At 33.9% G+C, this 13,024-nt stretch overlaps 1 protein-coding gene across 2 annotated transcripts in view; it reads right to left on the bottom strand.

The window, feature by feature from the left end:
- LOC145285803 (protein NDNF-like) overlaps positions 1-13,024 on the bottom strand; it is a 280,481-nt gene that overhangs the window by 55,162 nt on the left and 212,295 nt on the right. For both annotated transcript variants that reach the window (XM_080134187.1, XM_080134186.1), the window contains exon 2: positions 2,913-3,131. In XM_080134187.1, the coding sequence (XP_079990313.1) occupies positions 2,913-3,130 (218 nt within the window). In that variant the 5' untranslated portion in view covers position 3,131. The remainder of the gene's footprint in view (positions 1-2,912; positions 3,132-13,024) is intronic.

The following is a 13,024-nucleotide window of genomic DNA, read 5'->3' as shown; positions in this document are numbered from 1 at the left end:
TCGCAGGGATTAAAAGCCTCATAAACCCATAAATAATCGGCATAAAATAACCCAAAGGGTTGACATACGATAAAATCTAACAAGACAAAACAAACTAAAGCATTAAAAGAACCCGTTAAACACATACATACACACGCAAACACACGCGCACGCACATACAGACTCACATACAGACGCACACAGACGCACATAAACACACGCATCATCATCATCATCATAGGCCCTTAACGTCGAGGACGACGATTGGCAAGGCGCTTCAGTCTTCTACAGTTCAGGAAGTCTGTGTATTGCTGGCAGGATCTTTTGGCACCAGATCTTATAGCAGCTTGCCACTTTGCTCGGTTGCCGGCAGAGGTTTCCCAAGTGTTGTGAGGGATGCCGAAGACCTGGAGGTCACGTTTCAGGACATCCCCATAGTAGTTGCCTGAAACGTCAAGCGCCGGGGCAGGGAAGTAGTGGATGAGTGCATGCCCAGAACAGAACATCCACCTCTGGACCCAACATTGCGGACCCCAGCGGAGCACAGGAGTGCGACAGCTGGAGCAGTGGTAGGTTGCCCCGCAGTACCCGCTAACTGGGTACATAAACACACGCACACATACGAAAATACTCACATACATACACACACAAACACACACATACACAACACACACATATACACATACCCACAAACGCACACAAACATACACTATATATTTCAATACATGCTATATTTTAGATAGAGTTTCAAATTAAATTTATTTTTATGTCATGTTTTATTTATTGTACGAAAATTTATATCCCTTTTGTGGTTAGAAGCAAGAAAGAGAAGTCTTACCGTGGGTGCTCAGCGAGTGAGTTCAGGCGAAGAAAAGGAAGAACAAACATGGCGGCCAGCATTTTTATTTCGTCCGTTCTCGCATAATCTCGTGTGTGCGTGAAGATGGAAACTATAAAACGATGTTCATTTCTCGGTGCTGAGGGATTATTTCCGATCAGCCAGGAGAGAAGGCAACGAGAGTAGAGACAGAGGACTGTAGCGATAATCTTTCTTGAACATTCCGTTTGTGTATTTGAGGTGACCCCCCATTATACTTCACCTTTATCTTCTGAATCTTTTTCAAATAAAATTTATACAATTTAAGAGACTGCTGTAGTTTGTTTTAAGCATTGCGAATAGTGCAGAGATGACTTTTATGTTTTAAAAGGCTGTAACAATGCAAAGTCAGTGGCATTGAGAAAACCAAAAGAATGGGGTAGAAACAAGCGAATGAAAAGATAGAAAAAGAACATATAGAATAGTTTTCTTTTTATTTCTTACTTTCTGTTTCTTCTTCGAGCAATAGCGTATTACAACGTGTCAACGTTTAATGCTATTTCGAGGATGACACCTCTTTTTCAAAGTTTCTCCATTTTAGAGACACGCAGATATTTAATGTTGATCAGCAGTAGGTTTTATCCAAGTTTAGCAGTTAATTTTCTCGATGCTAGTATTATCCCATTGCTGCAACCTTCTCAAACCTAAAACGTATAATTTATTTGTATTTAGAACGTTGTTTATTCTTTTAATGCGCGCTGATTCTTCTGTGCAATAAAAAAAGAAAATATGCGAATCTCACTTCTACTGTTTCGTTAACCTTTCCTGTTCGCCCTACTTTATGTTCCTATAAGCAAGATGACAATTTGCATTATTTCGATTTGTGTAATTTGTATTATTCGGAATACTGTTCTCATCTTGAGTGTCATTCTCACAACGTTTCGGCCGATGTAACATCCAACCTTCTTCCATCATCTCTAAAATTGTGCATATAACGCTCTATAAGAGACACGAGGGGAAAATGAATTAACACATTTTCAAGGCAATGGCGGAAACCCTAGAGGAAAACCTCCAGTCTGTAGTGAAATAGGGACAAAAATCGGATGGTAACATTCAACGCTGCTAAGACTAAGCTTCTTTCCTTTAATAATTACAAGAAACCTTCTCAACCACTAATAGTCATAGCTTATAATACATTACATGAAAGTACTTCGTTCAAACTTCTCAGCTTAACATTCACAGGGAACATGAGTAGGAACAGATACATTAAGTGTATTGCAAGGCTGCTGCAAAGAAGGTGGGCTCTCTCTACCATGCTAGAAAGTTACTTTCGCCTGAGACTATTGCCAGATTTTGGCTAGTGCATCTGTTACTAGTCTCTCATTATTAGACAGGGTTTAAAAGAGAGCCGTCAACCTAACAGGTTCCGCACTGTCTACTGGGCTTCAACCTCTGTCTCATCGAGGAACTGTTGCATCGCTCTGTTCTTTTACAATATTTTAATGGTAGGTACTGTGACGATCTACAAACCCTTGTACTCCTGGACGTAAATACCCTTGCCAAACTCGATAAGCAGCAAACCCCATCCATACACAATAGAGCTCCCAATATACCAGAAAGCCTTATACTTTAATTGTTTCTTTCCTAGGACTACTAGACTTTGGAATTCCCTTCCGGGTTCCTGCTTCCCCAACTGTGCTGACATGCAGAAGTTCAAATGTAATGTAAACTAACATCTTGCTGCTCAATTTCCTACATAGTATCCCTGCAAATTATGTCCAAAATAGTAGCCCCTGCATCAAAATAGAACTGTGCCTTGTTTAGCGTAAAAATGTAATAATGAAAACCACGTTTTATTGCTTTCATTCATTATTTTTTTTTTAAATCCATATTCAACGCCGAATACATTGCAACTTTTAGGCTTTTAGTAAATTTGAAAGACTCGACCAGTGTTTCCGCCCTATCTACGCCAGGATCCACGCAACGTTATTACTATGAATATAGACAAACCAACAAGGAAGCTTTGTTGGAATTTTATTTCAAATAAAAAAAAAAAGACGAAAAGAAACAGCAAAAAAAAAAAAAAAAGAAAAAAGTTATTGGTTTCATAACTTACCTATTTGTAATGGTTTTGTAAATATATACATTTTTTTCTACCCGTTCTGGAATAACCTTGTTATCATAGAATATTTCTAATCTTTCTTTGTTCAGTTTTTTTCCTTCGTCGTGGGGTAGGCTGTACGTGTAACCGTGTTCGAGTAGAGAGAGTAAGGTGAAAAATCCGGTTAGGGTGAGAGCGTAGTCGGTTTTTCTTAGTGTTTCCATCCTCATCATCCTAAAATTAGAAACAACAATCATCATCATCATCATCACCATATAAGATTAAATAAAGGCCTACTAATTAGCATACATACATATTTGAAAGAGTTCAACCATATCTATAACAATAAACAAACAATGCATATTAATCTTTATTGAATATTCAAATGTACATGACGCTGCTTTTTTTTAGTCGACAGTCGTATTTACATGGGTAATATTAAGTGAACGATTGATTTCGTCCACAGGCTTGAGTATATATATTAGTGTTAAGGAGAGGTGCGAGCGAACTAATGTCCAGGCAAGCAGGAAGAACAATGGCCCCCAGGAAAAGATGACCCAAGCTATATCTAGGCAAACGAAAAAAACAAAAAAACAATGGAATCCTCGGACTTGTAGCGACCTGGATCCATGACGTCAATTGGTTATGGGACAGACCGAAAACCAGCAAAGTGCAATAACAAGCTGGCTAGGAAAGAGGCTAAGAGGTCGAAGAGATATCAATAAAAAGAGGAGACAAACAACCACGAACCCCCACCGCCGTCACTGTGTTGAAGTGTGTATATTAAATATATCGTAAAATAAATTGTCTTTTTTTTATAAACAAAGTGTCTCGTATTCATTGATACATGAAATAACTGTCCATTTAATCGCTAGATGATCACCAGCCAGGCATATATGTAATATTAGTAGAGATTATTTCTGATTGAGTTAAAAACCATTCAAAATGATGAAAATATTTTCATAATTTGACATGGTTCCATTGAATAACAAAGATAAATTTTAATCAATTCAAAAGCTAGTTTGGCGAACTTCTTAAATTTAGGTATTGGTTTATAAGAACCAGTACCAACTAGTTGAATCATTTAATCAGGCCCAGACAAGATGAAAACTGTAACTCATTTTAATCTTGCTATTATATATTCTCTATATTATTAACAGACCTCCTTCCAAGGCAGGGGTGAAGATTGTTCAGTAATTCATTTCCCTAACATCGCAGGCCTGCGTTACAAATAAAGCACACTCCAATGATTTTCAATTACTCTTAATCGCTTGCTACGCGTTATGCCTCATCTCAGACATTCTGTTATGTAATGTAGAACATCTAAACATCACAGATGCACACGGAAAACAAAAATCGAGATGGACCTGTAAAGCCGGATATGAACATAAAGTCACAGAGTACACAAGCGCCCCCTCCCAAAAATGGTGAAAGGTTTAAATGTCAAATAGCAGACAAAGTAAAGAAGAGACCACCAATTAGAATCAGCTTCTTTTCTTTTTGTTTTTTTTTAATGGAAATCGCTCCAAACAAGGCATGAAGCCACTTAATGTAAGAAGATAACAATACAAAAACTTGCCCATGATAAATGTTAGGTGGAATAGATTCTGACCCCCCAAACAGCAATGCGAGAACTAAAGGACAAAATAATGGAAGCGAGAGTTATGAGTTACGCTGAAAGTAAATCTAAGATCAGCTTTTTACTCTTCTTAGATTAAAACGTGGTGTCGATTCAGTTAGCTGCTATGTTGATATTGGTGTTCCCAATATAAAATATAGTAAATTTTGATAAAAGTCATTCAATCTTTATGAAACATTCCTCTCCATCCATTAACACTGTTGCTGTGTTAACTATTCTACACGTTCCGAAATTTATTGCTAACTATGCCACACGGCGAACTAACAATTTCCGAGTTTAAATTCGACATGCTGCTTTCAAAACTTGTTACTCCAAAATTCAACACGCTGCCATAAAAAAATTTCTACTACGACGCCCAGATCCAAAACTGACACCAGTCCCTGAAAAATCAGGCTTTGTATTTAAACCAGAAGCATCTCATTTGCATATCAGGTGACAAGATCGCAAGCATATAAAGAGAAACAGCAGACATTTTTTTGCTTTGTTTTTTTTTGTTTGCCACTGGTCACCACAGACAGCACAAAATCAGGTTTTTACAAATTTAAAAGCATTTAATCATAGTTGCATCGTCTTGTCTGATGGTAATGTTATATTGTCATCATAACTTTATATTGACTTAGTAGCTAATATTTCTCCCTTTGAGAGGTTAAATTTAGGAAGATTTGAATTTTCAATTGCTTGTCTCACCTTCCACCATCTTCTATTAAGCATTGAGTTTATTCAAATCTGCCTGCTCTATTGGAGTTATCATGTTTATGTATAGAATCCGCTTGATGGTTTTGGCAAAGTTGATATTTTTATTTAACACTAATTCACTAGAGGTAGTCAGCTAATGCTTAATTTTGACAATGATGGGCTTGAACTCATATTCTTGCGGTTTTTCCAATTTCTTTATTTGACAAGATTTGATCTTCTGAAATTCTTGCTTATCCGAAACATCCGGGTATTATTGGATGAGGATTATGTCATCAGTTAATGATATACTTTTAAAGAAATGGGAGAAGTATCTTACAACATTATCTGCAACATTGTGGAACTACTTTTTAGATCACGGCATCTGCGTATGAATATTACGTGGTTTTTCATTCTCGCCAGTATTTAGTGTGGTTTGTTCAGAAATGGAAACAAGTTGAAACACAATGCTTCAGAAACAGATCAACCAGAAAAATAGGACAAGACTAATTTTTTTTTCTTTTTTTTTATTACATTTTCACCCCAAACAAGGCACATTGCCACTTTGGTGTAGGGGGCTACTATCAGGGGAAACATCTACTGGGGTACTATGCAGGGATTTGGGCAGCGAGATGTTGGTTCACGTTGCACTTGAACTTATGCATGTTAGTACAGTTGGGGAAGCAGTGACCTGGAATGGAATTCCAAAGTCTAGCAGTTCTGGGGAAGAAACTACTGGAGTAGAAAGATCTTTTACATCAAGGGATCTCTACAGTGTGGGGGTGGGATTTTGCAGCTTGTCGGGTTTGTCGAGGGTGTTTACGTCGTGAGGGCACAAGTGCTTGCAGTTCATCAGAGCATTCACCATTATAATGCTTGTAGAACAGGCAGAGGGACGCAACGTTTCGACGATGGGACAGAGGCTGAAGCTTAGATGCCAGTTTAGGGCCTATCAGATTTGCAACTCTCTTTTGAACCCTGTCAAGGAGCGAGAGACTAGTAGCCGATGCACCAGCCCAAATATGACAGCAATACTCCATACATGGGCGAATAGTGGCCTTGTAGAGGTACAGGATACTTTCGGGTGTTAGAAGTTAGACTAATTGATAACTAGGCGAAACTAATCGATAAGAAAAGCGGGAACAAGATTAACGGACAAGACAAAACTAATCTACAAGAAAAAGGAGACCACACTAATTGATAAATGACAAAATTAATTGATAAGAAATAGGGTGTAATAAGTTTGCAGTTGTTCATTGTGTCTCTTTGCGAGTCGTCGAGTTGAGGGTGTCGCGTCGAGTATGTGCTTCGGGCACAAAAGTACGTTTACTAGTCTTTGCGACGAATGAGTCTCTAGTGAGTTGTGTCTCATTTTTTTTTTATGTAGAAACTCTTTAGTTCTCGCCAGCGGGGTTGTAATCCCTCAGCCAAAATATCGCTCCGCAACAAGGACAGAAGCCTAATTGATAAGACAAAACTAATCGATAATTAAAAAAAAAAGACAAGACTAATTAATAAAAAAAAACCCAAAGTAATCGATAAGAAGGGAAGTAAAGAGGCAAGTCTAATTGATAAAACTAATCGATAAAGAAAAAACGCGACTAGACTAATTGATCAAAAGACAAAACTAATCGACAAGGAAAAGGGGGCAAGACTAATTGATAAGAGGTCAAAATTAATCGATAAAAAAGGGGATAAGACTATTTGATTAAAAGACAAAATTATTCGATAAAAAAAGGATACACGACAAACGTAATCGATAAGAAAAAGCGGACAACATTAATTAATTTGACAAAACACATCGATAGGAAAAAAATGGGACAAGAATAATAAAACAACCTATTCTATAAGAAACTGATTGCTATAAAGACAAAACTAATCTTTGTTTGGATCAAGTAAAGATTAGATACCCCGTAGCAGAAGACAAGGATTGGCGAACATTTCAAGTGGCACCGGTTGTTCGACCTTGACATTCTTTGTCTTCTGTTACGCGGTATCTAATCTTTACTTGATCCCTTTGTTTATACAACATTAATTTGCATACATGAATATGCTTTCCTTTGTTTTTCATTATTACCAGTTATTTTTAAGATTAAGTCCTCACCGATTTTTTTACTAATAAATTTGCATATGTAATTATTCCTACCGCGACTTTTATCATATAGACTTTGTTTCCAGATTTTGATAGCTATCTTTGTATTTCAACTTGTAGAGCAGCAATCCAAGGCACAAAAACTAACGCACTTCTCTCGAAACAGAAAAGAAAAGCAAGCAAAAAAAAAAAAAAAAAAAAAAATAAATAAAAAATAAAAAATAAAAAGTCAATTAGTTCTTTGTAAAAAGGTCAGTGTCGGATAAAACAATTTAAAGGCGTTCATGCGTTGCCACAGGAAAGAATGAACCCAAATTCATTAATTTTGTTTAGATTTCTAAACTTCTGGAACATATTGCGTCCTCTCCAACAAAATAATAAAAAATGTGTGTGTGTGTGCGCCCCCATGTGATTACACTACATATATTGCTATTCCCCTATATTGTAATGAAACAATTTTTTGTTTGTCCGTAGTCAATTATAGACTCCAACACTGAACATAATTGCATTCAATTTAGCATGCACCATCCTTTAGATGTAACTGTTGTCACAGATGGATAAATTGACACTAAAAACAATACAAAATGATCGCATTGACATATCGCAGTAGTTGTGCATCGTTAAATCTCGTCAAATAAATTAAATAATTTGAAAATACCAGATGCTATATTTTACTTATAGCTTATCGTCTCGCTCATCCGGTTCTGAAAGTTTTTCGGGCATGAAGCAACAGAATTTTGCATGAAGAACTTTATTTTTCATGAAGCAAAACATTTTACATGAAGCAAGAAAATTTTGCATGAAGCAACAAAATTTTGCATGTGCAAGAAAATTTTGGCATGTGCAAGAAAATTTTGCATGAGCAACAAAATTTTGCATGAATCACTAAATTTTGCATGAAGCACTAAATTTCCCATAAAACACGTAATTTTTCATGAAGCAACAAAATTTTTCATGAAGCAACAAAATTTTGCATGCAGCAACAAAATTTTGCATGAAGCAACAAAATTTTGCATTAAACACTTAATTTTTCATGAAGCAACAAAATATTGCATCAAGCAACAAAATTTTGCATCAAGCTCTTAATTTTTCATGAAGCAACAAAATTTTGAATGAAGCAACAAAATTTTGCATGCAGCAACAAAATTTTGCATGAAGCAACAAAATTATTCATTAAACACTTAATTTTTCATGAAGCAACAAAATTTTGCATCCAGCAACAAAATTTTGCATGAAGCTCTTAATTTTTCATGCAGCAACAAAATTTTGCATACAGCAACAAAATTTTGCATTAAACACTTATTTTTTCATGAAGCAACAAAATTTTGCATGCAGCAACCAAATTTTGCATGCAGCAAAAAACATTTTGCATTAAACACTTAATTTTTCATGAAGCAACAAAATTTTTCATACAGCAACAAAATTTTGCATGAAGCAACAAAATTTTGCATGAAGCTCTTTATTTTTCATGAAGCAACAAAATTTTGCATGCAGCAACAAAATTTTGCATCAAGCAACAAAACTTTGCATTAAACACTTAATTTTTCATGAAGCAACAAAATTTTGCATGCTGCAACAAAATTTTGCATTAAACACTTAATTTTTCATGAAGCAACAAAATTTTGCATGCAGCAACCAAATTTTGCATGCAGCAACAAAATTTTACATGAAGCTCTTAATTTTTCATGCAGCAACCAAATTTTGCATGCAGCAACAAAATTTTGCATGAAGCAACAAAATTTTGCATGAAGCTCTTAATTTTTCATGCAGCAACCAAATTTTGCATGCAGCAACAAAACTTTGCATGCAGCAACCAAATTTTGCATGCAGCAACAAAATTTTGCATTAAACACTTAATTTTTCATGAAGCAACAAAATTTTGCATGCAGCAACCAAATTTTGCATGCAGCAACAAAATTTTGCATGAAGCTCTTAATTTTTTATGCAGCAACCAAATTTTGCATGCAGCAACCAAATTTTGCATGAAGCAACAAAATTTTGCATGAAGCTCTTAATTTTTCATTCAGCAACCAAATTTTGCATGCCGCAACAAAATTTTGCATTAAACACTTAATTTTTCATGAAGAAACAAAATTTTTCATGCAGCAACCAAATTTTGCATGCAGCAACCAAATTTTGCATGCAGCAACAAAATTTTGCATGCAGCAACCAAATTTTGCATTAAACACTTAATTTTTCATGAAGCAACACCTTTTTGCATGAAGCACTAAATCGTCTATATCATTGTAAAGATTTTTATCAAATATCTAATAATATTACTGCTACTACTAAACATTTATGGATACTACTACTACTACTACTACTACTACTACTACTACGTATCTAAAACGTTTTAACATTTAATTTATCTATCAAAATGAGAATGTGTGTGTGCATGAGAACAATTCTCAGCCTATATAATAAACGACGTTTTGATCTACAGACTTAAAATTTGGTATATAGGGTATTCAGATATGTGGAAAACTTTGTCGGGTTTCATCAGGAAAAATAGAGCTACCAAGCGTTCAAAATTTAAAACTTGATACGGGGAGAGGGAATCATCGGATTTTTATCTGTTTTCTAACTATTTCACGAATGCACATGAATCGTTGACTTGAAAGATTCCTTATCTTAAAAATAAGTGGGTTTAAAAATACTTTGTAAAGACCATGTTAAACTGACCTAATGGCTATCGTACTTGTCTCACTCTCTTTAGGTTTTGGTTTCGATCTCATCTCGAGTATTTTTTTTTCTTACAAGAACTGAATCGCCAAGAAAAACAATGCTCGCATGCACATGTCTCAGTATGAATGAAAATATAATATTTATGCGGTTTTTTACGACCGGGCAACGCCAGGTGACCTGCTAGTTATTAATGCAAAGAAAAGCGCGATGCTTGAATCCCGAAATATTTAATTAGAATTCAATTTTTAAAATTGTTTATTTCACAAATAATTGTATATTTGATTCACAAAAGTCCAATGTTAAAAAAAATCTTGAAAATGTCAGCGATTACGTTAATGTTCTTTATTTTCAGGCATTAAAGACATTATATTATTTTAAGAAAATTCCTTTAATAACACCCCGCCTAAAAAAAATCAAGAAATTCTTAAACATCATTTTTACATAAATTCCGCTATGAATAACAAACTTTAACCAGGGTAAAAATTATGGGGAAAGTAATGCAAAACGTGACTTACACAAGCAATGGCATCTCTGTCCATCCTATTTAGTGACGGAATTAAAAAAGGAAACAGAAAAGAAAAAAATGGTCTATAGATAGCTTATTAATATACATATGGAATTGATTTGCACATGAGGACAATGACGGCTGTGAAAAGCACGAACGGGAAAGCACAGAAGAGTATTTTTTGATAGCCGAGAGGAATATTTATTTGTTTTATTATTTTAAAGTCTTAGTGTCATTAAAAAAATATTTTTTTAATATGCTAGTGTTCCTTTAACTCATAATTAGTAAAAAAAACAAAACAAAAAAAACTAACAAAAACAAAATAACAAAATAAATAAAAAAAGAAAAACAAAAAATTAAAAACAACATAAATAGTGATACAGAAGATTAGGCGACCCGGTGTCAAATAAAAAAAAAAAACTTCGCATCGATATAAAAACTAAATCGAACTTCCTGTTTTATTTTTAAAAATATCTTTAAAAAAAAGAAGTAATACTTGATTATTTTATGCATAAAAATAGTATTTAAAATCTAATTATTTTATGCATAAAAATAGTATTTAAAATCTAATTATTTTATGCATGAAAATAGTATTTAAAATCTAATTATTTTATGCATAAAAACAGTATTTAAAATCTAATTATTTTATGCATGAAAATAGTATTTAAAATCTAATTATTTTATGCCTGAAAATAGTATTTAAAATCTAATTATTTTATGCATAAAATAGTATTTAAAATCTAATTATTTTATGCATGAAAATAGTATTTAAAATCTAATTATTTTATGCATGAAAATAGTATTTAAAATCTAATTATTTTATGCATGAAAATAGTATTTAAAATCTAATTATTTTATGTATGAAAATAGTATTTAAAATCTAATTATTTTATGTATGAAAATAGTATTTAAAATCTAAAGTCACATGTTCAGTTCTTTTTATGAAATTTTGATTTTATGAAAATAAACATACACTTATAATCAACACGTACGAGGGTCGTTACACAAGTAAAGCCTCCTGTTTTTTTTTTACTTAAAAGTTGAAGACCTACGAAGACTAGAGTGGTACCATACACACAAGCAACATTTTATGCTCCAGAATTTATTTTCTACATAATAACCACCATTCTCAATGCATTTTTGCCAACGATGAACAATGGCTGTGCATAGATATCCGGAGCATGCTTTGTCATACGAGGGTCGTTTCGAAAGTAAAGTCTCCGATTTTTTAAAACTCAAAACGTTAAAAAAGACAGGACGACCCTTTGTGCTTCAGAATCTTTTTTTCTATATAGTCACCATCATTCTCAATTCACGGATTTAAATAATGCATCTCTGCTTCTGACGCAGGTCCATGACAGAGATTGAACAAGGGATATCGTCAACGCAACCAGCCATAAACGCAAACCGCTAAGGATGTACTCACGGCAAAAACCCAACATAGAACCTTCAGAATGCGAGAGAATATATATAATTATTTTCAACTGACAATGTCGCAGTTCATAAAAGCCACGACAGCCAACAAACCAGAAGGCCAAAACTTGAATTTCGCCGTCATTTGGACTCCGCAGTTAGACACATTCGAAACCAGGATTCTAAACCCGAGTCTCTTACATGTGAGGCGAGTACTCAGCCAACCGAGCAAACGCGTCACACACAAAAAAATCTATTAACCAAAACAGATCAAGAAAACCGCGGCGAAATCCAACTTCATCTCAGACAAGGGATGTGGTCATCAAAACCAGCTACAACCCAAATCGATGTCTCACAAGTAGGAATTTGTATATTCGTTAAACATGTCATCACGACATATATAATCAACACCAAAGCAAGAAATGCCGGCTGTTTGTACATTTGCCGAAGAAATATGAAAAGGCTAGTGTCTTTTACGATAAAATGTGTCTAATGTATGCTTGAAACTCATATGTTGTACGAAAATAAACACTTAATATTGGCCGTGTTAATATCAGAAGCTTGCGCGTAGAACGTGAAACTTGTTTGATAATTATTTTTTGCTTTCAGTTGGGAAGATCTCCATGTAATGCAAAACTGTAATAAATAAATTATATTCCATTTTTTGGATCGAAAAAATTGTATGCAAGTTGTTATTCATAAAAACAATATACATACATATATATAGATATATACATACATATGCATATATATATATACATGAATATATATATATGCATATATATATACATACATATAAATGCATATATATACATACATATAAATGCATATATATACATATATATATTTATGCATATACATATACATATATATTCGTATACAGATATATGTATATATGTATATGCATATATATACATATATATATATGCATATACGTATGCATATATATATATCTGCATATACATATATATGAATATACATATATATGAATATACATATATATATATGCATATACATATATATATATGCATATACATATATATATACATATATATGCAATTACATATATATGAATATACATATATATATATATATGCATATACATATATATGAATATACAT

The sequence above is a fragment of the Euprymna scolopes genome, chromosome 10 (assembly GCF_053919585.1).
Source record: "Euprymna scolopes isolate OS-2025 chromosome 10, ASM5391958v1, whole genome shotgun sequence".
Classification (NCBI taxonomy): Eukaryota; Metazoa; Mollusca; class Cephalopoda; order Sepiida; family Sepiolidae; genus Euprymna; species Euprymna scolopes.
Note: the sequence above shows the minus strand (reverse complement) of the source record. Positions and strands in the feature narration are given on the sequence as shown.